The sequence below is a fragment of the Colobus angolensis genome, unplaced genomic scaffold (genome assembly GCF_000951035.1).
Source record: "Colobus angolensis palliatus isolate OR3802 unplaced genomic scaffold, Cang.pa_1.0 Scaffold216, whole genome shotgun sequence".
In the NCBI taxonomy this organism is placed as follows: Eukaryota; Metazoa; Chordata; class Mammalia; order Primates; family Cercopithecidae; genus Colobus; species Colobus angolensis.
In genome coordinates this window covers 1,230,018-1,253,417 of record NW_012115333.1, presented here as the reverse complement: position 1 = coordinate 1,253,417, position 23,400 = coordinate 1,230,018, and the positions used below count along the sequence as shown (strand labels likewise).

General features: G+C 37.1%; 1 protein-coding gene across 2 annotated transcripts in view; it reads right to left on the bottom strand.

The window, feature by feature from the left end:
* Positions 1-23,400, bottom strand: part of TEX11 (testis expressed 11) — a 350,946-nt gene that overhangs the window by 43,262 nt on the left and 284,284 nt on the right. For both annotated transcript variants that reach the window (XM_011943127.1, XM_011943129.1), the window contains 3 exons: positions 21,591-21,661; positions 20,034-20,150; positions 10,133-10,205 (listed from right to left, as the gene is read on the bottom strand). In XM_011943127.1, the coding sequence (XP_011798517.1) occupies positions 10,133-10,205; positions 20,034-20,150; positions 21,591-21,661 (261 nt within the window). The remainder of the gene's footprint in view (positions 1-10,132; positions 10,206-20,033; positions 20,151-21,590; positions 21,662-23,400) is intronic.

Genomic DNA, 23,400 nt, shown 5'->3' with positions numbered 1-23,400 from the left:
TTTTTTTTTTTTTTGAGATGGAGTCTTGCTCTGTCACCCAGGCTGGAGTGCAGTGGTGTGATCTTGGCTCACTGCAACCTCCGCCTGCCGGGTTCAAGTAATTCTCCTAGCTCAGCCTCCCGAGTAGCTGGGACTACAGGCATGTGCCACCACGCCCAGCTAATTTTTTGTATTTTTAGTAGAGATGGGGTTTCACCATGTTGGTCAGGCTGGTCTTGATCTCCTGACCTCGTGATTCAAGTACCTCGGCCTCCCAAAGTGCTGGGATTACAGGCGTGAGCCACCACACCTGGTCCTATATACTGTTGCTTCTTATTTTTATATGCTATAAAGCGGCAATATCTTTGGGTCATGTTAATGGTTGTGTTCATTTTCCTCTTTAAAAGGGATGGATGTGTACATTGAAAGTGCTACATGTGTTCATGAGCTCTGTTAATCTGCTATAATGTTTGTGAGAGATAGTTCTCAATTGCACCCCTCAAATTTTCTCTTTGAAATAGATATTATTTTGGTTAAAAGTTAAAATTAAAACAAGTGGTTGAGATTATATTATGAGCAAGAGTGACAAATGGGTATATGCTTCTGTTTTTAAAGGGATAGGTAGTTTGTTTCTAAGACAGTAGTTCTCAAACTTTCTGTTCTCAGGGCCCCTTTGTACTCTGAAATATTACTAAGGACTTCCAAAGAGGTTTTCCGCATGTATGTTGTAACTATCAATACTTACCATATTATAAATTAAAACAGAAAAATTAAATATATTTATTGACTGAATTGACTTGAGATGAATCTGTTGCATGTTGATGTCAATTTTAATAAAAATAATTTTATTTTAAAAATAAGAAGATTGCTTCACATTTTTGCAAAGTTCCTTAATGCCCAATTTAAGAGAAATAATTAGTCTCTACTATTTGCTTCTGCATTCAATCTATTACAATATCACACATCATATTGCCTCTGGAAAACTACACATCTTAGTATTATTATGAAAACAGTTTTGACCTAGCGGATGCTCTGAAAGATGGTCAGTTTGTTCCAGAACATCAAAGAACATAATGAAGGACAAACTGGGAAAGTGAAATTTTTTTGCCCTGGTTTAAACCTAAGTCTGAAATAAAGCTATGCAATGTGTTAAAATCGTAGCAACGTTATCTAAATTTTGATGGGCTTGCTTCCTTAGTTTACTGATTAATGCCTTCACCACAATGCAAAAGTTATTCTTTATCTTCTGTGTAATCTGCCTAGATAGCAGATTCTGTGTTTTACAAGCATAGTAATTCTCTGAGCTTTATGTTGTCTTTTTCTTTATTTTTGATTATTTAGTGGCAAACTAACAAAGAACAAAGGTTTCTCACTTGTCAAAGAGCTAAAGTTCTTTAGAATTGTGTTACCTCCTATGTTAGAATGGTGTTACCTCCTATGTACGTTTATCTATCTATCTATCTATCTATTTATTTATTTATTTTTTGTGATGGAATCTCACTCTGTCTCCCAGGCTGGAGCGCAGTGGCACAATCTCAGCTCACTGCAACCTCCACCTCCCAGGTTCAAGCAATTCTCCTACCTCAGCCTCCCAAGTAGCTGGGATTACAGGCACGTGCCACCACACCCAGCTAATTTTTGTATTTTTAGTAGAGATGGGGTTTCACCATGTTGGCCAGGCTGGTCTCAAACTCCTGACTTCAGGTGATCTGCCCACCTTGGCCTTCCAAAGCACCTGGCCCTATGTTTATTTTTAAATGTTTGATTGTTACTTTGTTTAGTTAGATAACCAAGTATCGTTTATTGGGCACTCATGATCCTATTTATTTATTTTATTTTTAATTTGTATAAATTTAAAGAACACAAGTTCAGTTTCGTTACATGGATATATTAAGCAGTAGTGAAGTCTGGGTATTTACTGTAACCATTACCCAAATAATGTACATTGTACCCATTAAGAAATTTCTCATCCTTTAACCCCCTCCCACCATCTCACCCTTCCTAGTCTCCAGTGTCCATTATTCCACCCTCTGTGTCCATGTGCATACTTTATTTAGCTCCCACTTATAAGTGAGAACATGCAGTATTTGACGTTCTCATTCTGAGTTGTTCCACTTAAGATAATGGCCTCCAGTTTCATCCACGTTACTGCAAATGACCTGATTTCATTCTATTTTTATGGCTGAGTACTACTTAATTGTGTATATCTTCATTCCACATTTTCTTTGTCCAATCATCCATTGACGGATACATAGGTTGACTCCATATCATTGCAACTGTGAATAGTGCTGCAATAAACATATGAGTGCTGGTATCTTTTCAATATATAATTTCTTTACCTTTGGGTAGATTACCCAGTAGTGGGATTGCTGGATTGAAAAGTCATCAGAGAAATGCAAATTAAAACCACAATGACATATCATCTTACACCAGTCAGGATGTCCATTATTAAAATGTCAAAAAATAACGAAGTTGGCAAGGATGCAGAGAAAAGGGAATGCTTTACACTGCTGGTGGGAATGTAAATCAGTAGAGCTTCCATGGACAACAGTGTGAAGATTTCTCAAAAAACTAAAAACAGAACTATCAGATCCTATTTTAATCAAGTGCCCAATTTGCCTCTAACAACTCTTGATTTTACCTTCCAAAAATTGAATCACAAATAGAGATTACTATGAACTATTGTACATCAAAAAGTTAGATAACTTAGATAAAATGACAAATTCCTAAAAGCACACAAATTACTAAATTGACTTTAGAAGAAATAGAAAATCTCAACAGACCTATAACAAGTAGAGATTAAATAAGTAATTTAAAACCTCCCAATAAACAAAAGTCCAGGACCAGATGGCTTCACTGGTGAATTCTTCCAAACATTTAAAGGAGAATAAACAGCAGTTCTTCTCAAAAGCTTCCAAATAATGGAAGAGGAGGGAATATTTCCTAACTTCTTCTATGAAGCCAGCATTACCCTGATACTAAAGTGAAATATAGACATTAAAGAAAAGAAAATTACAAACCAATATTCTTCATGGATATCAATAAAAAATGCCAACAAAATACTAGCAAACCAAATCTTACAGCATATTAAAGGATTATACAATCTGATTAGGTGTGATTTATCCCAAGAATGCAAGGGTGGTTCAACATAAGCAAATCAATTAATGTAATATACCACATCAATAAAAAAAAGGAAAAAAGATCATATTCATTGATGCAGAAAAATCATGTGATAAAATCCAAAATATTTTCAAGATAAACTAGGAATGGAAGGGAATAGCCTCAACCTGATAAAGGGCATTAAAAAAACTCCACAGTTAACATTATACTCAATGGTGGAAGCTTACCCCTAAGATCAGGAACAAGACAAGGATGCCCTCTCTCACTACCGCTATTCAACATTGTACAGGAAGTTTTAGCCAGATAAATTAGGCAACAAAAAGAAACAAAAGGCATCCAAAGTAATAAGAAAGAAGTGTAACTCTCACTGTTCACAGATGACATGACCCTATGTATAGAAAATCCCAAAGAAACCACAAGAAAGCTACAAATTCGGCAAAGTTGTAGGTAAAAGATCAACATGCAAAAATCAATTGTGTTTCTATACATCAGCAATGAACAATCCAAAAAGGAAATTAAGAAAACAATTCATTTACGATAGTATTCAAAAGAATAAATTTAGCCAAGAAGGTGGAAGATCTGTACAATGATTACTATAAAATACTGATGAAAGACATTAAAGAAGACCTAAATAAATGAAAAGACAGCCTACATTTATGGATTGGAAGACTTAATATTGTTAAGATGTCAACACTTCAAAATTTATATTATGCCAAGCAATCCCTATAAAAATTCCATCAGCCTCTTTTTACAGAAATGAAAAAGTCAATTCTCAAATTTATATGGAATTGTAAGGTGCCCCAATAGTTCAAAACGAATCTTGAAAAGGAACAAAGCTGGAGGGCCAACACTTTTCTGTTTCAAAGCTTATTACAAAGCTACAGTAATAAAACAGTGTGGTACTACCATAAGGATAGACATATAGACCAACAGAATAGAACTGAGAGTTAAGAAATAAACCCATACATCTATGGCAGACTGATTTTCAACAAGGGTGTCAAGACCATTACATGGGACAAAGCATAGTCTCTTCAGGCTGGGCGTGGTGGCTCACACCTGTATTCCCAGCACTTTGGGAGGTCGAGGTGGGTGGATCACCTGAGGTCAGGAGTTTGAGACCAGCCTGACCAACATGGAGAAACCCTGCCTCTACTAAAAATACAAAATTAGCCGGGCATGGTGGTGCATGCCTGTAATCCCAGTTACTTGGGAGGCTGAGGCAGAAGAATCACTTGAACCAGGGAGGAGGAGGTTGCAGTGAGCCAAGGTTGTGCCATTGCACTCCAGCCTGAGCAACAAGCAAAACTCCATCTCAAAACAAACAAACAAACAAACAAACAAACAAAAAAGAATAGTCTCTTCAACAAATGGTGTGGTGGCAACTGGATTTCCACAGGCAGAAGAATGAAGGTGGATGCCTACTACACCGTTGAATACAAAAATGAACTCAAAATGGATCAATTACCCAAACATATGAGCTAAAACCATAAAACTCTTAGAAGAATATATAGGAATAAATCTTCATGACTTTGGATTTGGCAATGGATTCTTTGACATGACACTGAAAGCACAAGCAACAAAAGAAAAGGTAGATAAATTGGACTTCATCAAAGTTAAAAACTTTTTTATATCAAAGGACATTATCAAGAAAGTGAAAAGAAAACATACAGGAGAAAATATTTGCAAATCATACACCTGATAAGGGTTTAATATACAAAATATGTAAAGAAATCCTAAAACTCAACACCAAAAAGCAACCCAATTTTAAATATGGGCAAATAACTTGAATAGACAAGTCCTTTCCCTCCCTCAAAGATGAAATACAAATAACCAATAAGCACATGAAAAGATGCTCAACACTTTAGTCATCAGAGAAATACTAATCAAAACTATGAGATACTATTTCACCTACTAGAATAGCTATAATAATAAAAAATGGAAAACAACAAGTGTTGGCAAGGAGGTGGAGAAATTAAGATACATTTGCTGGTGGGAATGTAAAATGGCGAGAATGGACTAATACAGTAAATTGGTACCAGTAGAATGAGGTACTGCTATCAAGATACCCAAAAATGTGGAAGTGACTTTGGAACTGGATAACAGGTAAGAGGTTGGAACACTTTGGCAGGTTTAGAAGACGGGAAGATCTGGGAATGTTTGGAACTTCCTAGAGACTTGTTGAATGGTTTTGGCCAAAATGCTTACAGTGATATGAACAGTGAAGCCCAGGCTGACATAGTCTCACATGGAGGTGAGGAACTTCTTGGGAACTGCAGCAAAGGTCACTCCTGCTATGCTTTAGCAAAGAGACTGGCGGCATTTTGCCTCTGTCCTAGAGATCTGTGGAACTATGAACTTGAGAGAGATGATCTGAAATTGGAACTTATGTTTAAAAGGGAAGCAGAACATAAAAGTTTGGAAAATTTTCAGCCTGATACTGCAACTGAAAAGAGAAACCCATTTTCTGGGGAGAAATTCAAGCTGGCTGCAGAAATATGCATAAGTAGCGAGGAGCCCAATGTTAATCACAAAGACAATAGGGAAAATGTCTCCAGGGCACGTCAGAGACCTTCAAGGCAGCTCCTCCCATCACAGGTCTGGAGGCCTAGGAAGGAAAAATGGTTTCCTGGGCCAGGCCCAGGGCTTCTCTGCTTTGTGTAATCTTGGAACTGTGACTTTTAGCCACATCCTAGCCATGGCTAAAAGGGGCCAACACACAGCTCAGGCCATTGCTTCAGAGGGTGCAAGCCCCAAGCCTTGGTGGCTTTCATGTGGTGTTGTGCCTGCAGGTGCACAGAAGTCAAGAATTGAGGTTTGGGAACTTCTACCTAGATTTCAGAGGATGTATGGAAACAAATGGGTGTCCATGGAGAAGTTTGCTGCAGGGGTGGCGTCCTCATGGAGGACCTCTGCTAGGGTATTGAGGAAGGGAAATGTGGGGTTGGAGCCCCCACACAGAGTTCCCACTGGGGCACTGCCTAGTGGAGCTTTGAGAAGAGGGCCACCGTCCTCCAGATGCCAGAATGGTAGATCCACTGACAGCTTGCACTGTGCACCCAGAAAAGTCACAGACACTCAATACCAGCCCTTGAAAGCAACCAAGAGGGAGGCTGTACCCTGCAAAGCCACAGGGGCAAAGCTGCCCAAGACCATGGGAACTCACCTCTTGCATCAGCATGACCTGGATGTGAGACATGGAGTCAAAGGAGATCATTTTGGAGCTTTAAGATTTGATGCCCTGCTGGATTTCAGATTTGCATGGGGCCTGTAGCCCCTCTGTTTTGGCCAATTTCTCCCATTTGGAATGGGTGTATTTACCCAATATCTGTACCCCCATTTTATCTAGGAAGTAACTAACTTGGTTTTGCTGTTACAGGCTCACAGGTGGAAGGGACTTGCCTCGTCTCAGATGAGACTTTGAACATGGACTTACGGGTTAACGCTGGAATGAATTAAGACTTTGGGGGACTGCTGGGAAGGCATGATTGGTTTTGAAATGTGAAAGGCACATGAAATTTGGGAGGGTCCAGGGGGTGGAATGATATGGTCAGGCTTTGTGTCTCCACCCAAATCTCATCTTGAATTGTAATTCCCATAATTCCCATGTGTTAAGGGAGAGACTGGGTGGAGGTGACGGAATCACCAGGGCAGTTTCCCTCTTGCCCTTCTTGTGATAGTGAGTTCTCATGAGATCTGATGGTTTTATAAGGGGCTCTTCCCTTTCACTCGGCACTTCTCCTTCCCGTCACCTTGTAAAAAAGGTGCCTTGCTTCCCCTTCGCCTTCTGCCATGATTGTAAGTTTACTGAGGCCTCCCCAGCCATACTGAACTGTGAGTCAATTAAATCTATTTCCTTTATAAATTACCTAGTCTCAGGTAGTTCTTTATAGCAGTATGAAAACGGACTAATACACCATATGATGGAATATAATTCAGCCTTAAAATGGGAGGGAATTTTGACACATGCTGTGACATGGACGAATCTTGAATACATTACGCTAAGTGAAATAAGCCAGTTACAAAAGGACAAATATTGTATGATTCACTTAAAGGAAATATCTAGGGCTGGGCATGGTGGTTCACTCCTGTAATCCCAGCACTTAAGGAGGTCGAGGTGGGAGGATAGCTTGAGCCCAGGGTTCAAGGCTGCAGGGAGCTACACTCCATCCTAGGCAACAGACCAAAACTCTTACTCAAAAAAAAAAAAAAAAGAAATATCTAGAATAGGTAAATTCATAGAGGCAGTAAGCATATGAGAGGTTACCAGGGGCTGGAGAAAGGGGGAATGGGGAAATTATTCTTTAATGGGTACAGAGTTTCTGTTTGGGATGATGAAAAAATTTGAAAATAGTGGTAACGGTTGTAAAACTGTACACTTAAAAATACTTAAAATAGCGTATTTTATGTTATATATATTTTACCACAAAACATTCATGAAATAATGTACTGTTTTCCAGTAGGGAATTTTACTTTCCTTCATTCTGATATTAGTCGCCTTAATTAACTACAGTCATTAAATCTCTGTAATGTATAGACAGTAAAAAAAAAAAAAAAAAAAAAACTCTGAAGATTGCCTGAAGTCTATATATAGAATACATATATACACACATATATCTCTGTATAGTCTAGCTGTGTGTATATATAAAAATATGCTTAGACTATATATAATATGTATACATAGAGAGACCTTTATCTCTATCTCACTATATCTCTCTATCTACTCTATCTATAGTCTAGTTGTATTCCTAAAAAAGAAGAAATTCAGTTTTTTTGGTGGACAGTTAGCATTCTGATGTACTTTTTTATTTTTTATTTTTTTGGAAACAGTGTCTTGCTGTGTTGCCCAGGCTGGAGTACAGTGGACAGTCTAGGCTCACTGCAAACTCCACCTGTGGGGTTCAAGCGATTCTCGTGTCTCAGGCTCCCAAGTAGCTGGGATTACGGGCACACGGCACCATATTTGGTTAGTTTTTGTATTTTTAGTAGAGACAGGGTTTTGTCATGTTGGCAGGGTGGTTCTTGAATTCCTGGCCTTATGTGATCCACCCACCTCGGCCTCCCAAAGTACTGGGATTACAGGCGTAAGCCACTGCACCCAGCCCTGATATACTTGCTTAAAGAAAAATCACGGAGGCAATGAATTTCGCTCTGAGCACTGCTTTAGCACTTTAAATTCTAGTATGAGTTATTTTCATTACCATTAGATCCTACGTATACTGTAGTTTGGGTTTTTAAAAAATGTCCAGGTGGTAGGGTTTTTCAAAAAAATGATTCCGTTATTAATTTCTAGTTTTTGCATTGTGATCAGACAATGTTGTTTGTTTTATTTACATGTCTTAGAATTTATTCAGGCCCTCCTTGACACCAATTTTGTAAAACTTCAAAAGGCACATGAAAAGATGATATGTTTTCTGTTCTCAGGATACACAGTATATTTTCAGGCTACCTACAGAGTTTACTTCCATTAAATCTTCTATAATAAGTATTTTATTTGGGTTTTCTCTATCCTTACTTTTTGTTGTTTTTATTCATTTAAATGACTGTCATAGACTAAGAGAAGTAAATTAAATTTTATGTGTTTATGTTCTTCCTTATAATTCCTATAATTTGATACTCAAACTGTCAAAGACATAACACATAAGCAAAAACAAAGTGACAGACCAATAATTTCTAAATGTTGGAAAACAGAATTCATCAACATATTAAAATAATAACACACCATGACCAAATAGGGTTTATTCCAGGAATGAAATGATGACTTAATTTTATAAAATCTATTATTGTAACTCAGTATATTAATAGTTCAAAAGAGAAAAATACGATTATCTCCATAAAGTCTGAAAAAGCATGTAATTCAATTGAATATTCATTGATTTTAACAAATTCTGAAACAGGGACAGAAAAACACATTGTAAAAACTTCAGGTCTAAACTTAAAAGCCAATACCACAATTAATGAGGAAATAGTGTCAAGATATTATATAACTTCCAAAGGTTTACTACTGTTTATATTATTTTATTTATTTATTTATTTATTTTGAGACGGAGTTTCGCTCTTGTTGCACAGGCTGGAATGCAATGGCGCAAATGGCGCAATCTCGGCTCACCGTAACTCCCGCCTCCTGAGTTCAAGTGATTCAAGGACGCCTCAGCCTCCTGAGCAGCTGGGATTACAGGCATGTGCCACCATGCCCGGCTAACTTTGTATTTTTGGTAGAGACGGGGTTTCTCCATGTTGGTCAGGCTGGCCTCGAACTCCTAACCTCAGGTGATCTGCCCACCTCGGCCTCCCAAAGTGCTGGGATTACAGATGTGAGCCACCACGCCCAGCCTATTTAGATAATTTTATAACAAAATATTAGCGGTATCTGATATCTTGATTGTGAAGACTAGCCTACATTTAGTCAAAGTTAAAGCTTGATTAAATTAGACATTAAATCTAGTGATCTAAGATTAATAATATGTTGAACAATAATAAAATATTTAATGCTATACTTTCATATAAAGCAAAGTAAAAAATATTCTTATTCTAAGTAGTGTGTTACGGAGTCAATACTGATATAGAGTGGGGAAAAAATCAGCTCTTAAGGAATCATTGGGGCTGGGAGTGGTGGCTCACACCTGTAATCCCGGTACTTTAGGAGGCCGAGGTGGGCAGATCACTTGAGGTCAGGAGTTCGAGACCAGCCTCGCCAACATGGTGAAACCCTATCTCTACCAAAAATTACAAAAGTTTAGCCAGGCGTTGTGGTGCATGCTTGTATTCCCAGCTATTCAGGAGGCTGAGGTGGGAGAATTGCTTGAACCCAGAAGGCAGAGGTTGCAGTGAGCCGAGATCACATCACTGTACTCCAGCCTGGGTGACACAGTAAGACCCTGTCTCAAAAAAACAAAACAAAACAACAGAAAAAAAAAACCATTTGACTGGTTATCAAGTACTGCAGTGGCACAAATTTCTGGTGACAAAAGACTTGTTTACTTAGATTCTAAGCTCCTTTCAAACTGTGTTACCAAACTTCCAGTTCCTACTGTACCTGTTTGTTTCAGGAAATTCTGGATGTCATTGCATATCTGGATCTCCTCAAATGCACGACTCAGGAACATGGTCTGTTTGGCAACAATGTAACAAGATAATTAGTCCCAACAAAAAAGAACTTTAAGCAAATTAATATAATCTCATATAATTTTCATCAAAAACAGGTAAAAATAAATTAATAGAAAAATGATAGTTTAAATTGAACATTTTGGAGTTTATATAGAAATATTAGCCTCTATTTGCACATTTCCTTATCGTTTCAGAAAAATGAGGATTAAATAAAAAATCTTGAGCATTATCAATTTCTTCAACAATCTAGAACAGAAGAGAAACACTTCTAGAATAGTCGTGTGAGGAGCTCCACGGATCCTCTCCTCAGCAAAGCAATCATCATAACTAGTGAAAATTAGAAAACATAATCATGTAAAGGCTCAGGAAATTGCCCGGAGGGTGTAGAGAAAATGAAGAAACATTTATTCCAGGAAATCTACTAAGTCTTAGTAAGAACAGTAAGAGCCTGTGACATTTAAGCCATGATTCACTCACCATCCGCCAGCTCAGTGTGATGTAAGCACTACTTTAGGTGGGTGTGGCCAAGAAGATAGGACTCTCTCTACCTCTAGTTTCTGGGCTAGGGATTCTCTGAAGGGCCAGACTGCTGGCACTTCTCATTCCCCCAGATATCTATTGTAGAAGCTTTATTATAAACAAGCATAGCTCAGAAGCCTAGAACTCTCTTTCTCTACCCAGCCTCTATTTGTAAGGCAAAAGCTCTATCCCAGGCATTGCAAATTCAGGATCCTGGGTCTCAATCTCATCTCATCTCAGCTCTCATCTCAGCTGCTTATAGGATAGAGTGTCCACGCTGGGAGCAGCAAGTCAAGAATATCAGGGACTACAACTCTTGCCCACTCTTCCACTCATACAGTTGGACTGTCACTCTGACGGAAGTGGGCCACTGTCCCTGTCCCTAGCTCCAAAACAGTGGTTCAGTTTCTGCCCAGTAGGAGAGGCAGATCTATAGTACTCCCTAAAGGAAATGACTTTAGTTGGAACAGAGCGTGGGGAAGTTCAAGTCTAAGGACACTGTAAAAAATCATGGAGATTTTGGTAGTGAGCAATTAAGAGGATATTGGTAGCTCAATGATATTAAGAAGAAAATAACAGACCAACTAGAAGTTTATAGAGAGAAGTATGTGAAGAGACAGTTAAGAAGATTTCTATTCCTTCAAAGGGGTCTTATTTTAATTGGAACAGGCTGTGGGGCAATTTATGCACAAGAGCACTTTAACACACACACACACACACACAACACACACACACACACACGCACACACAGTAATCACCTGGCAATTAGTCAAGACTAACAGCTGCATGTGCTACCAACAGAAGAAGGTCATCTAGAAGCTTAAGAGGTCAGATCAGGAAAAGAGTAATAAAGAACCCTCCTAAAATCACTGTTATCCTTTACCAGAGGGAGGTGTAAGCAGTCTTTGCACAGGAAAAGACTGTGCCTTCCAAGGAGTGACATCAGTTATGGGGAAAATAGACTTTGCTATTTCCCTATAGCTAATTCACTAAACAAATAAAGAAGTAAACATTGACATCCACAAACCCCATGGGGAGATCAGTACCCAAAGATACTACAACGTATTATCTAAAACGTCCAGTTTTCAACAGAAAATTACAAGATATGCAAAGAGACAGGAAAGTGTGACCTCTACATAGGAAAAAACAGGTAACAGGAACTGATTTTGAAAAGGCCCAGATGTTAAACTTAATAGACACAGAATTCAAAGCAGCTATTTTAAATATGTTCAAATAACTAAATGAAACCACACTTAAAGAAGGAAGGTATGATAAAAAAAAGTTCATCAAAAATGAATCTCAATAAAAGGATAAAAATTATAAAAATCAGACGGAAATTCTGGAGTTGAAAACTACAATAGATGAAATTTTAAAACTCACTAGAGGGTATCAACATTAGGTTTGACTTAGCAGAGGAAGCAATCAGCACACATGAAGATAGATTAGTAGAGATTATGAAATATGAGAGCAGAATGAAAAAGAAAAAAATAAACCAAGCCTCAGTAAAACATGGGACACCATTAGGCACACCAACATACCCATAATGGGATTATCAAAAGGAGAGAAAAAGAGAAAAAATATTTCAAACAAATGGCTGAAAATTCCCTAATTTTGATGAAAAACAATAATCTACACACTCAAGAAGCCCAAAAAACTCTAGATGGGATCAAGAAACACAAAGATATCCAACCCAGATACATTATAAAATGGTAAAAGACAAAGAAAAATTTGAAAGTAGCAAGAGAAACATGACTTGCCACATATAAGGGTGATTAAGATTAATAGCTGATTTCTCATTAAAAACAATAAAGGCCAGAAGGCAGTGGGACAACATATCCAAAGTGATCAAACAAAAATAAAAATCTACTAGTAATCTAATACCTAGCAAAACTATTATTTAGAGAAGGTGAAATAAAGATGTCCCTGGATAAACAAGAGCTTAGAGAATTCATTGCTAAGAGACAATCTTTCAGGTTGAAAAGCAAGTAATGCCAGACAGTAATTTGAATCCAGGTGAAAAAACAAAGAGCACTGGTAACATTAATTATATAATTATAAAAGATAGTATTAATATAAATGTATATTTCTTCTTCTCTTGTTTTTTTTTAAAAATATATATAGACATATATGTGAATATGTATTTGTATTGTTGGGCCTCTGACATATAGAAATGAAATGTATTTGACAATAAAAAAGCTGTTTTGGAGTAAGAAAATGAGACTGATATGGTTTGGCCGTGTCCCCACACAAACCTCATCTTGAATTGTAGTTCCCATAATCCTCATGTGTGGTGGGAGGAACTAGGAGGGAGATAATTGAATCATGGGGGCAGTTTTCCCCATGCTATTCTCATGATAGTAAATTCTCACAAGATCTGATGGTTCTGTAAGGGGCTTCCCACTTCACTCGGCTTTCATTCTCTTTCCTGCTATCTTGTGAAGAGGTGCCTTCCACCATGATTCTAAGTTTCCTGAGGCCTCCCCAGCCATGTGGAACTATGAGTCAATTAAACCTCTTTCCTTTATAAATTACCCAGTCTCAGGTATTTCTTCATAGTGTGTGAGAGAACAGACTAATCCAGAGACCATACAGTAACTCTAATCTACAGGAAAAAATGAGGAAAAGCATAAAAGGTAAGTAACATGTTTAATATAAGAAACCATAATATATACTTTCTTCTCTAAGTTTCTATTTTTTTTTTGAGACAGAGTTTCGCTCTTGTTGCCTGGGCTGGAGTGCAATGGCACAATCTCGGCTCACTGCAACTTCCGCCTGCCAGATTCAAGTGATTCTCCTGCCTTAGCCTCCTGAGTAACTGGGATTATAGGCACCTGCCACCATGCCCAGCTAATTTTTTTGTGTATATTTAGTAGAGATGGGGTTTCACCATGTTGGCCAGGCTGACTTTGAACTCCTGACCTCAAGTGATCTGCCCACCTCGGCCTCCCAAAGTGCTAGGATTACAGGTGTGAGCTACCACGCCCAGCCTCTTCTCTGAGTTTCTTTAAAATTCTATAAAGTGATACTATAAGATGTATTGTTGTGTTTGGAGCATATATAGATGTAATATGTATAACAACATAGCATTAAAAAAGAGCAGAGAACACAGCTAATAGGAATAGCATTGCTATATCTCACTGAAATTGGGTTTATAATCTGATGTAGATTATGATAAATTAAGATCCATATTGTAAACCCCAGAGTGACCACTAAGAAAATAACTCAAATATTGTGTAAAACTCATTAAAAGAACAAAAATGTTACATTAGAAAACATTCACTTAATGCAAAAGAAAAGAGTAAAGGTTCAGAAAATCAGGAATAAAAAATACATGAGATATATAGAAATGGAAAGGTAAAGTGGCAATAGTAAATTCAACTAAGGGAAGAGACCACCCCTCATATTGTCTTATGCCCAATTTCTGCCTCCAAAGAAAGAAGAAGTAAAAACTAAAAGGCAGAAATGAAATCCACAGGCAGACAGCCCAGCACCGCACCCTGGGCCTGGTAGTTAAAGATCGACTCCTGACCTAATCTGTTATGTTATTTATAGATTACAGACATTGTATAGAAACGCACGATGAAAATCCCTATCTTGTTTTGTTCCAATCTAATTACCGGTGCATGCAGCCCCCAGTCATGTACTCCCTGCTTGCTCAATCAATCACAACCCTCTCACACGCACCCCCTTAGAGTTGTGAGCCCTTAAAAGGGACAGGAATTGCTCACTTGGGGGGCTCAGCTCTTGAGACAGAAGTCTTGCTGATGCCTCTGGCCGAATAAACCCCTTCCTTCTTTAACTCAGTGTCTGAGGAGTTTTGTCTGCGGCTCGTCCTGCTACACAACCATAAAAACACTAACATTAAATGTGACTGCATTAAACAACCCAATTAAAGGCAAAGATTATCATATTGAAACAAAGATGATCCAACTATATTCTGTCTACAAGAAACACATATTAGGTTCAAAGACAAATAAATAGGTTGATCGTGAAAGGATAGAAAAAGTTATGTTATGGAAACATTGACCATAAGAATGTTAGGGTAACACTACTAATATCAGACAAAAATAGACTCTAAAACAAACAAACAAAAATTACTAGGGACAAAGAAGAAAATTTTATAATGTTAAAAGGGCCAATCCATTGGAAATATATAGCAATTATAAATATATATAACCTAACAACAGAGCCCCAAAAATATAAAGCAAAACTGGGTAGAATTGAAGAAAGAAATAGACAATTCAACTTTTATTAGTTGGAGACTTCAATATCCCACTTCAAGTAATGAATAGAATAAGTAGGCAGAAAACCATCAAGGATATAGAACACATGAACAACACTATTAACCTACGAGACCTACTAGCCATAAAACATTTCACTAACCCAAGTATAACGTACATTCTTCTCAAGCACGCATGCATGGCACTTTCTCTAGTATAGCTCACATGCGAGGCCATAACACAAACTTCACATAAATTTAAAATAATTGAAGTCACAAAGTATGTACTCTGACCACAGTGGAATAAAATTAAAAACCAGCAAGAGAAGACAATTTGGGAAATTCACAAATATGTGAAAATTAAACAATAGATTCCTAAATAATAAATGGGTTAAATAAGAAAACACAATGAAAATTAGAAAATATTTTGAGATGAATGAAAAAAATACAACATACCAAAATTTATGGGATGCAGTTAATGCAGTCCCTAAAGGGAAATTTATAGCTGCAAAAGTTGATATTAAAATAAAAAATATCTCAAATCGGTAACTCCAAGTTTTACCTTAAGAAGCTGTAAAAACAAAAGCAAATTGAACTGGAAGTAAGCAGAAGGAAGATTTCAGTGGGAATTAGTGAAACAGAGACAAGAAATGCAATAGAAAAAATGAAACCAAAAGTTGGTTCTCAAAAAGAGCAAAATTAATACACTTTTGTCTATACTGACCAAGAACAAAAAGAGAGAAGACACAAATAACTAAAATTAGGAATAAAAGAGGAGGTATCACTACTGACCTTACAAAAATAAAGAGGACTATAAGGGAATACTATGAACAACTGTAAATCAACAAATTCAATAACTTAAGATGTAATGGATAAATTTCTAGAAAGATAAACTACTAAAACTGACTCAAGAGGAAACACAAAATCTGAATAGACTACAAAAAGTAGTGAAAAATTTATAATCTCAAAACCACAAAACATTGTTGAAAGAAGTGAAAAACCTAAATAAATGGAAAGATATTCCATGTTCATGAATCAGAGGCTTTAATATTCTCCCTAAACTGATCTACAGTTTCAAGGCAACCCCTATCAAAATCACAGCTGGCTTTTTTGCAGAAATCAACAAGTTGGTCCTAATGGACATTCCAGGGACCTAGAATAGCCAGAACAATCTTTAAAAAGAAGAACAAAGAGGGAGGACTAACACCTTCCTATTTCAAAACTGACTACATAAAGCTATAATTATCAAGGCAATGTGGTATTGCCCCAAGGATAGACATAGATGTCAATGGAATAGAATTGAGAATAAACCTCCTCATTTATGGTCAAGTGATTTTCAACAATGGTACGAAGATAATTCAATGGGAAAAAAAATAGTCCTCAACAAATAGTACTAGGACAAACGGATATTCACATGCAAAACAATAAAGTTGGACCCCTACCTCATACCATACACAAAAATTAACTCAAAATGGATCATAGATCTACATGTAAGAGCTGAAAATATAAAAAATCTTAGAAGAAAACATCGAGGTAAACCTTCATGACTTTGGATTACAAAATGGTCTCAGATATTATAACAAAATAAATAAAATGGATATCATAAAAATAAAAAATGTGTTTCAAAGGGCACTAGCAAGAAATGGAAAAGACAAACCACAGAATAGGAGAAAATAATTGCAAATCATGTATTTGATAAGAGTATAGTATAAAGAATATATAAAGAATTATTACAACTCAGTGGTAAAAAGACAAATAGGCTAATTAAAAATGAGCATGAAGCACTTTGGGAGGCCGAGGTGGGTGGATCACTTGAGGTAAGGAGTTTGAGACCAACCTGGCCAACATGGCAAAACCCTGTCTCTACAAAAATACAAAAATTAGCTGGGCACAGTGGCATGTGGCTGTAGTCCCAGCTACTTGGGAGGCTGAGGCAGGACAATCACTTGAACCTGGGAGGCAGAGGTTGCAGTGAGCTGAGATTGTGCCACTGCACTCCAGCCTGGGTGACAGAACAAGACTCCATCTCTAAATAAATAAATAAATGCAAAAAGATTTCAATAGATATTTTCCAAACAAGATATACAAATGGCCAATAAGCACATGAAATGATTCTCAACATCATTAGTCACCAGAGAAATGCACATCAAAACCACAATGAGGTATCAATTTATACTCACTAGGATGGCTATAATTAAAAAGATATAATAACAAGTGGTGGCAAGGAGGTGGAGAAATTGGAATCCTCATTCAGTCCTGGTGGGAATGTAAAATGGTGCAGATGCTTTGAAAAACTCCAGCATTCCTCAAATGATGAAACAGAGTTACTGTATGACCCAGCTATACCACTCCTAGGTATATTTCATATTGAAAGAAATGAAAACATATTTCCAGGCAAAAATTTGTACATAAATGTTCATCATGGCATTATTCACAAGAGCTGAAAATTAGAAACAACCCAAAAGTCCATCAATGGATGAATGGATTTTTAAAATGTGATATATTTGGCTGGGCGTGGTGGCTCACGCCTGTAATCCCAGCACTTTGGGAGGCCGAGGTGGGCGGATCACAAGGTCAGGAGATCGAGACCATCCTGGCTAACACAGTGAAACCCCGTCTCTACTGAAAATACAAAAAATTAGCCGGGTGTGGTGGTGGGCGCCTGTAGTCCCAGCTACTCAGGAGGCTGAGGCAGGAGAATGGCGTGAACCCGGGGGGTGGAGCTTGCAGTGAGCCGAGATCGCACCACTGCACCTCAGCCTGGGCGACAGAGCGAGACTCCGTCTCAAAAAAAAAAAAAAAAAAGTGATATATTTATACAACAGAATATAATTCAGCCATTGATATATGCTACAACACGAAGAACCTTGAAAATGTTATTTAGGCATTTATAAAAGGAGCCAGTCAGAAAAGAGTACAGAACAAAAAACGTTTGACATTTGTATAAAATATGATGATGATGACATTTATATGAAATATCTGTAACAGGCTAGTCTATACAGACAGAAAGTAGATAGTTGCTTAGTACTGGTGGCAGGCAATGAGAAGTGACTGCTAAATGGATAAGGGGTTTCTTTTTAGGGTGATAAAATGTTCTAAAATTAGATTGCATCAATAGTCGCACAATTCTGAGAATATTCTAAAAACCCATAGATTGTATACCTAAGTGGGTGAACTGTAAGGTATGTGAATTATGCCTCAATAAGTCTGTTAAAATACAATCAAGGATAGGGATCAGGACACTTTTTGTATAAAAGGCCAGACTGTAAATATTTTAGGCTTTCCTAGCCATATACACTCTCTTTTACATATTTTTCTTTATTTTCAACTACATCCCCCAGGGGCCTGATTTGGCCAGTTGGCAGTAGTTTACCCACTCCTGCTCTAGGAAAAGATGTGGTTTCTTGACAAATTACAATTACTATATGTTTTTACCTATCCCTCACTTTCCCCTAACTCATACTCAGAAGTATGAGAGGCAATGTTGATAAAACTACGCAGTCCATCTATATTCCTTCATCAGTTACTTATTTGGAAATATTCCCGTTTATGAGGGTTTAGAGAACAGGGAGCAGATGTATACAACAGAAATCAACAAGTATTCTTTAGAGAGACAGAGTACCACGGTCTGATTCATAGGGACCACACTTAGATGATAAAAGGCAGAAGTGCATCTTCAATGATCTCAATAGATATCCTTTCAAAAGGAAAAAAGATTATAGAAAGGTTACTAGATTAGAAAGTTCTGAGGAAACACAGAGGTGTACATGAGAAAGAACACAGAATAAAAAAGAATGGTAGTTAGAAACAAACAAAATAATGATTGTACTTAAGAGTTTGTGAAATTTCCCTCACATCAATTTGATCTCTTTTCACTAAGATAAAAAATTAAACTCAGGATTACCAACCAAAAAGGAAAAACTTTTAGAAATTGAAAAGCACTATATAAAAATAAGATGTTATTACTATTTTTTAGTAAAGCAAAAGTCCCTATTGAGAATTAAATTCCATTTACCTTTGTCTGTTAAGTAGAATTTTTGTTTGTTCATTTTGCTTTGGGGCGGGTAGAGTCTTTTCCCATCTTCTTTTAAAATAAAAACACTTCTTAAAAGAGGGCCTCCTCTACTCCTCAGAGGCAAGGACTTTGGCTTCTTTATCTCTGTATCCCCAGTACCTAGAAAAGTGTCTGGTGCACCAATGTTTTTTGAGCTGCACTCAACAATGGAAGGGAAAAGAAGCAAAATAGTTGGCATAGATCTGGTGAGAGTTTGTTCCAGATCCAAAGAACAATATGAAATAAGAGATTAGCAGGAGGAAGAGAATAAACAGCAAGGGGTTTATGTCTCTTGGAGAGGAGAGAAGGTGACAAGTATGGGAAATTAGGAAGTTTTCTTTGTCCAGGTAAGAGAAACCAAGCAGAGCGATCTAGATCTTAAAAATCATACAAAAATGCTATTGATCTGATTCAGAGACAATTTTCTTAGATTGAAAGAAGAAAGGTAAACAGCTAAAAGCAAACCAATAATCTGGTGTATGGGAGATGGTGATATTGATAGCTCCTGAAAGGGGTAACATTTAAGAATCTGATAGGGGAATTCAGACAAAGGTAAGGAATTCTGTCTTGTAGAAATTAAGGTAATGAGATATTTAAGAATGTGGGAAAAAGAAAGCAAATGCAATTGAGAGAAGAAAAACAAGATAAGTAATAATTTCAGATGGCTATCAAAGCTATAGAAATAGATGAGTTCTTCCTTAGAACATGTGATAAGAAACAAAGGTGGAGTCCAAACCCGTATATAATCACAGGCAGACAATAAAGATAAAAGATATTTAAAAACATTTTTGGAAAGAGTGGTCCATAGGAAGGGGAATTTTAAAAGAAGAGATATCTAATCTTCTTAAAAGAAGAGGCTATGCCAAAAGTAACCTTTGCTTAGGAAGGAATTAGCCATTACAAACTTTTGAAATCAAGATGATGCTGGAGTGGAGAAAAGGATTCTCTAAAGAGAATCAAAAAGAACTGCATCGGGGAAGGCAAACATACCAAATAGCACACTGAACTCTTGTCTTTTCTTTGAAGGTTGCACATTACCTGTTCAAAAGCTGTTGAAGCTTTTCTGCCTTGCTCTAAATCAACTGCAGCTGCCATCAGTAAACATGTTTTCCGTGCAATCAGAATTACTTGATCAGAAGGACAAAACTGGGACATCTGATAAGAAGTAACCAGAACATCAATGAATAGTGAGAATTCTGCCAGGTGAACACAAACAATCGGAATGAAAATCAGCAACTTCCTGTTTGAATGAGAAAATTCAGCTGGAAAAGCACATGTCACCATAGAAATGATATAAATTATAATACTGATTTATGCTTTCAATTTTATATTATTTTCCATTGTTTTTAGTACCTTCCTAGAGATAAAAAGCTTCATTTCTTCATAGTATTCCTATCTTTTCCAGTGACAAGTAGTATCATTTGCCCTTGTATTTCTATCTAGTGATTTACTTCTTGGTTTATGTTGTAATTTCTAAGTGATTTTTCCCCTGGCAAATAGATTTCCCCCTTTGTATTGAATAGAGCCAAAATTAGTATGTATATTGTCATGGTTGAAAGAGGCATTGGCAAATCTTGACAGGCATTAGGCATGACCTCACCATTAACATTGTCTAGTTTTAGGAAAAACTCCCAGCTACTACAATAAAACTCTAGGCCATTTGGATTCTTACACGCCCATCCTACAAGTCCCATCACAAATGCCAAAACTAAAACCAATTTATTTCACTTAATTAAAATGGCAGTTATGCCTAAACTTGCAAAGACTATTTCTTAATCTCCCCAAATATTCAGTGATCATAATTATCATTGTTATTAAATTAATAGCATTTTAAGACACCCAATCTCTTTAGGTCTTTGATTACTCTTATGTGAGATGAAGGAGTTGTGCTAGATTGTCTTTATAGTTCTTTCTAGCTCTAAAATTCTTAACATTTAATTGATCTCAACATATCATACCGTGTATTCCTGAATGTGTATGAAGAATATTCTTTAGCCCTTCTCCTTTTATCCTCCTGTCAATACTTGGTCCTCTTTCTGGCATTTAACCTCTACCTTGGAGGCCAACGACTATTTAAAAATGCTTATAATTAAATAACAAACTCACAAATCACTACACTCAGGACCTGCTATAGGAAAGTTATAAAGGAGGCCTAAGTTTCTCATCTCTTTCTTCAGCCCCTGCTGTCCCCAGATACTTATTCTATGTTCTTGTAGACTTATTTCCATAATTCTTCATAATGTGTTGGTAATTAACAACTACTTAGAGTATTCCCCTCCTAAAGATATTGACATTTTAATACAGGACTTTGGGAGGCTGAGATCCCTTCAAAGTCAAAGAAATAAGTCCTAAATGGTAGAACTTTAGCCTCCCTGATGAATGTTTCTGATATTTTGGTATAGAGAGATATGCCCCGCGTTCTTACGCTATACCCTATAAGGAACAAATTCTTCTTAGGTCATTCCTACTTACATATATATTAAAAGTTCCTAGATCAAGAGACAATCCTAGTCTATATTTAGCCCTTTACTATAGCCATAGTGGTTATAGCCTTGCTGTGGTCCATACATGAGATACTTATTAAAAGAAACTTACCTTATAAGAAAGTAGGAAAAACTCTCTCATTGTCACTGGATCTTTGTCACATTGCACAGCCAAGTTCCAAGCTGGAAATTAACATGAAATAATATAATAATATGAAATTATGAAAATCTACCATTTAGTCTGTACCATTACAATTTCTGATACTTACGCCTTTGATATTAATATACCGGTAAGGGATTTCTCAAGGTTTAAACAATTACCTTTAGGTTTTAAAGAAAATTTTTCCAGGTAAATTTAGAGACTCTCGTCAATTCCAATCTTCAACACCAGACCAATGACCAAGGGAGGTACTGCTGAATTTTTAAAAATTGGGGACGTGCAATAAGAATTCCTAGCTGAGGCCAGGCTTGGTGGCTCATTCCTATAATCCCAGAACTTTGGGAGACCAAGACAGGAGGATTGCTAGAGGCCAGGAGTTCAGGACGAGCCTGGGCAACAGAGAGAGAATCCGTCTATACAAAAAAATTAAAAACCAAACCAAACCAAAACAAAACTAGCCAGGTGTGGCACACAACTATAGTCCCAGAAGACTGACACCAGGAATTTGAGGTTACAGTGAGCTATGATGGCACCATTGCACTCCAGCCTGGCAACAAGACTCTGTCTCAAAAAAAAATTCTTAGTTTACACAAATCTATCTAAAAATGAAGATCAACATGAATAGAGCTCACCAACTCTCAGTGGTGAAAGTAAGTTAAAATTCAGCAAAGAACAATGTACACTAGAATCAAGAGTTGAGAAAAATTATTGGAAAGATTCATACTTCCAAAGAGCAGTAAAAGCCCTCGTCAGGCAACAGTCAGCATCACGTTCCCCTTGGAAAATCCAAATTAAAATGCAGTAAAAGTAAAAACATTCCTTTTCAAACCTTCAAAAGATTAAAGTCACCAAACTTGTCTATATTTTAGATGTTTGTTATTTTTCATTATTTGCATCAGTTTCTTAGAAGTCAGATTGCAGTATTCATTCCCTTTCTCCTAGGATTAAAGCCCTATTAAACCTCATAACACAGGGAAAGGTTCATGTAGAATCGGTCCACTTTGTGGCACTGCTGCTTAATTGCTCATGCTTACTTATCACTGTAGTAACTGCCTCCACAAGTTTTAAAATCATTTTTATTGAAATAGAGTTGTTATAAAGTATATTACACAACTCATAATTGTACAGCTTGATGAATTTTCACAAAGTGGACATATCCATGCGTCTGGCACCCACATCAAGAAAGATCTTGAACATTACCAGAAACCCTGAAGCTCCTACAACTTTCAAGTCCAACTCCTTTTCCAGGGTAACCACTATCCTGACTTATAACACCATATATTAGTTTTGCCCATTTTAAAAATTATAAATAAAATGAACAACACAATATGTATTCTTCAATATCTGGCTTCTTTTGCTCAACATTATGTTTGTAAGATTCATCCATATTGTTGTATACAGTTCATTTTTGGTAAATCACACTTAGAAATAAATTAAGTATTCCAGGCCGGGTGCGGTGGCTCACACCTGTAATCCCAGCACTTTGGGAGGCCGAGGCAGGCGGATCACGAGGTCAGGAGATCGAGACCATCCTGGCTAACACGGTGAAACCCCGTCTCTACTAAAAGTACAAAAAATTAGCCGGACGAGGTGGTGGGTGCCTGTAGTCCCAGCTACTCAGGAGGCTGAGGCAGGAGAATGGTGTGAACCCCAGAGGCGGAGCTTGCAGTGAGCCAAGATCAAGATCGTGCCACTGCACTCCAGCTTGGGTGACAGAGTGAGACTCCGTCTCAAAAAAAAAATAATAATAATTATTTAAGTA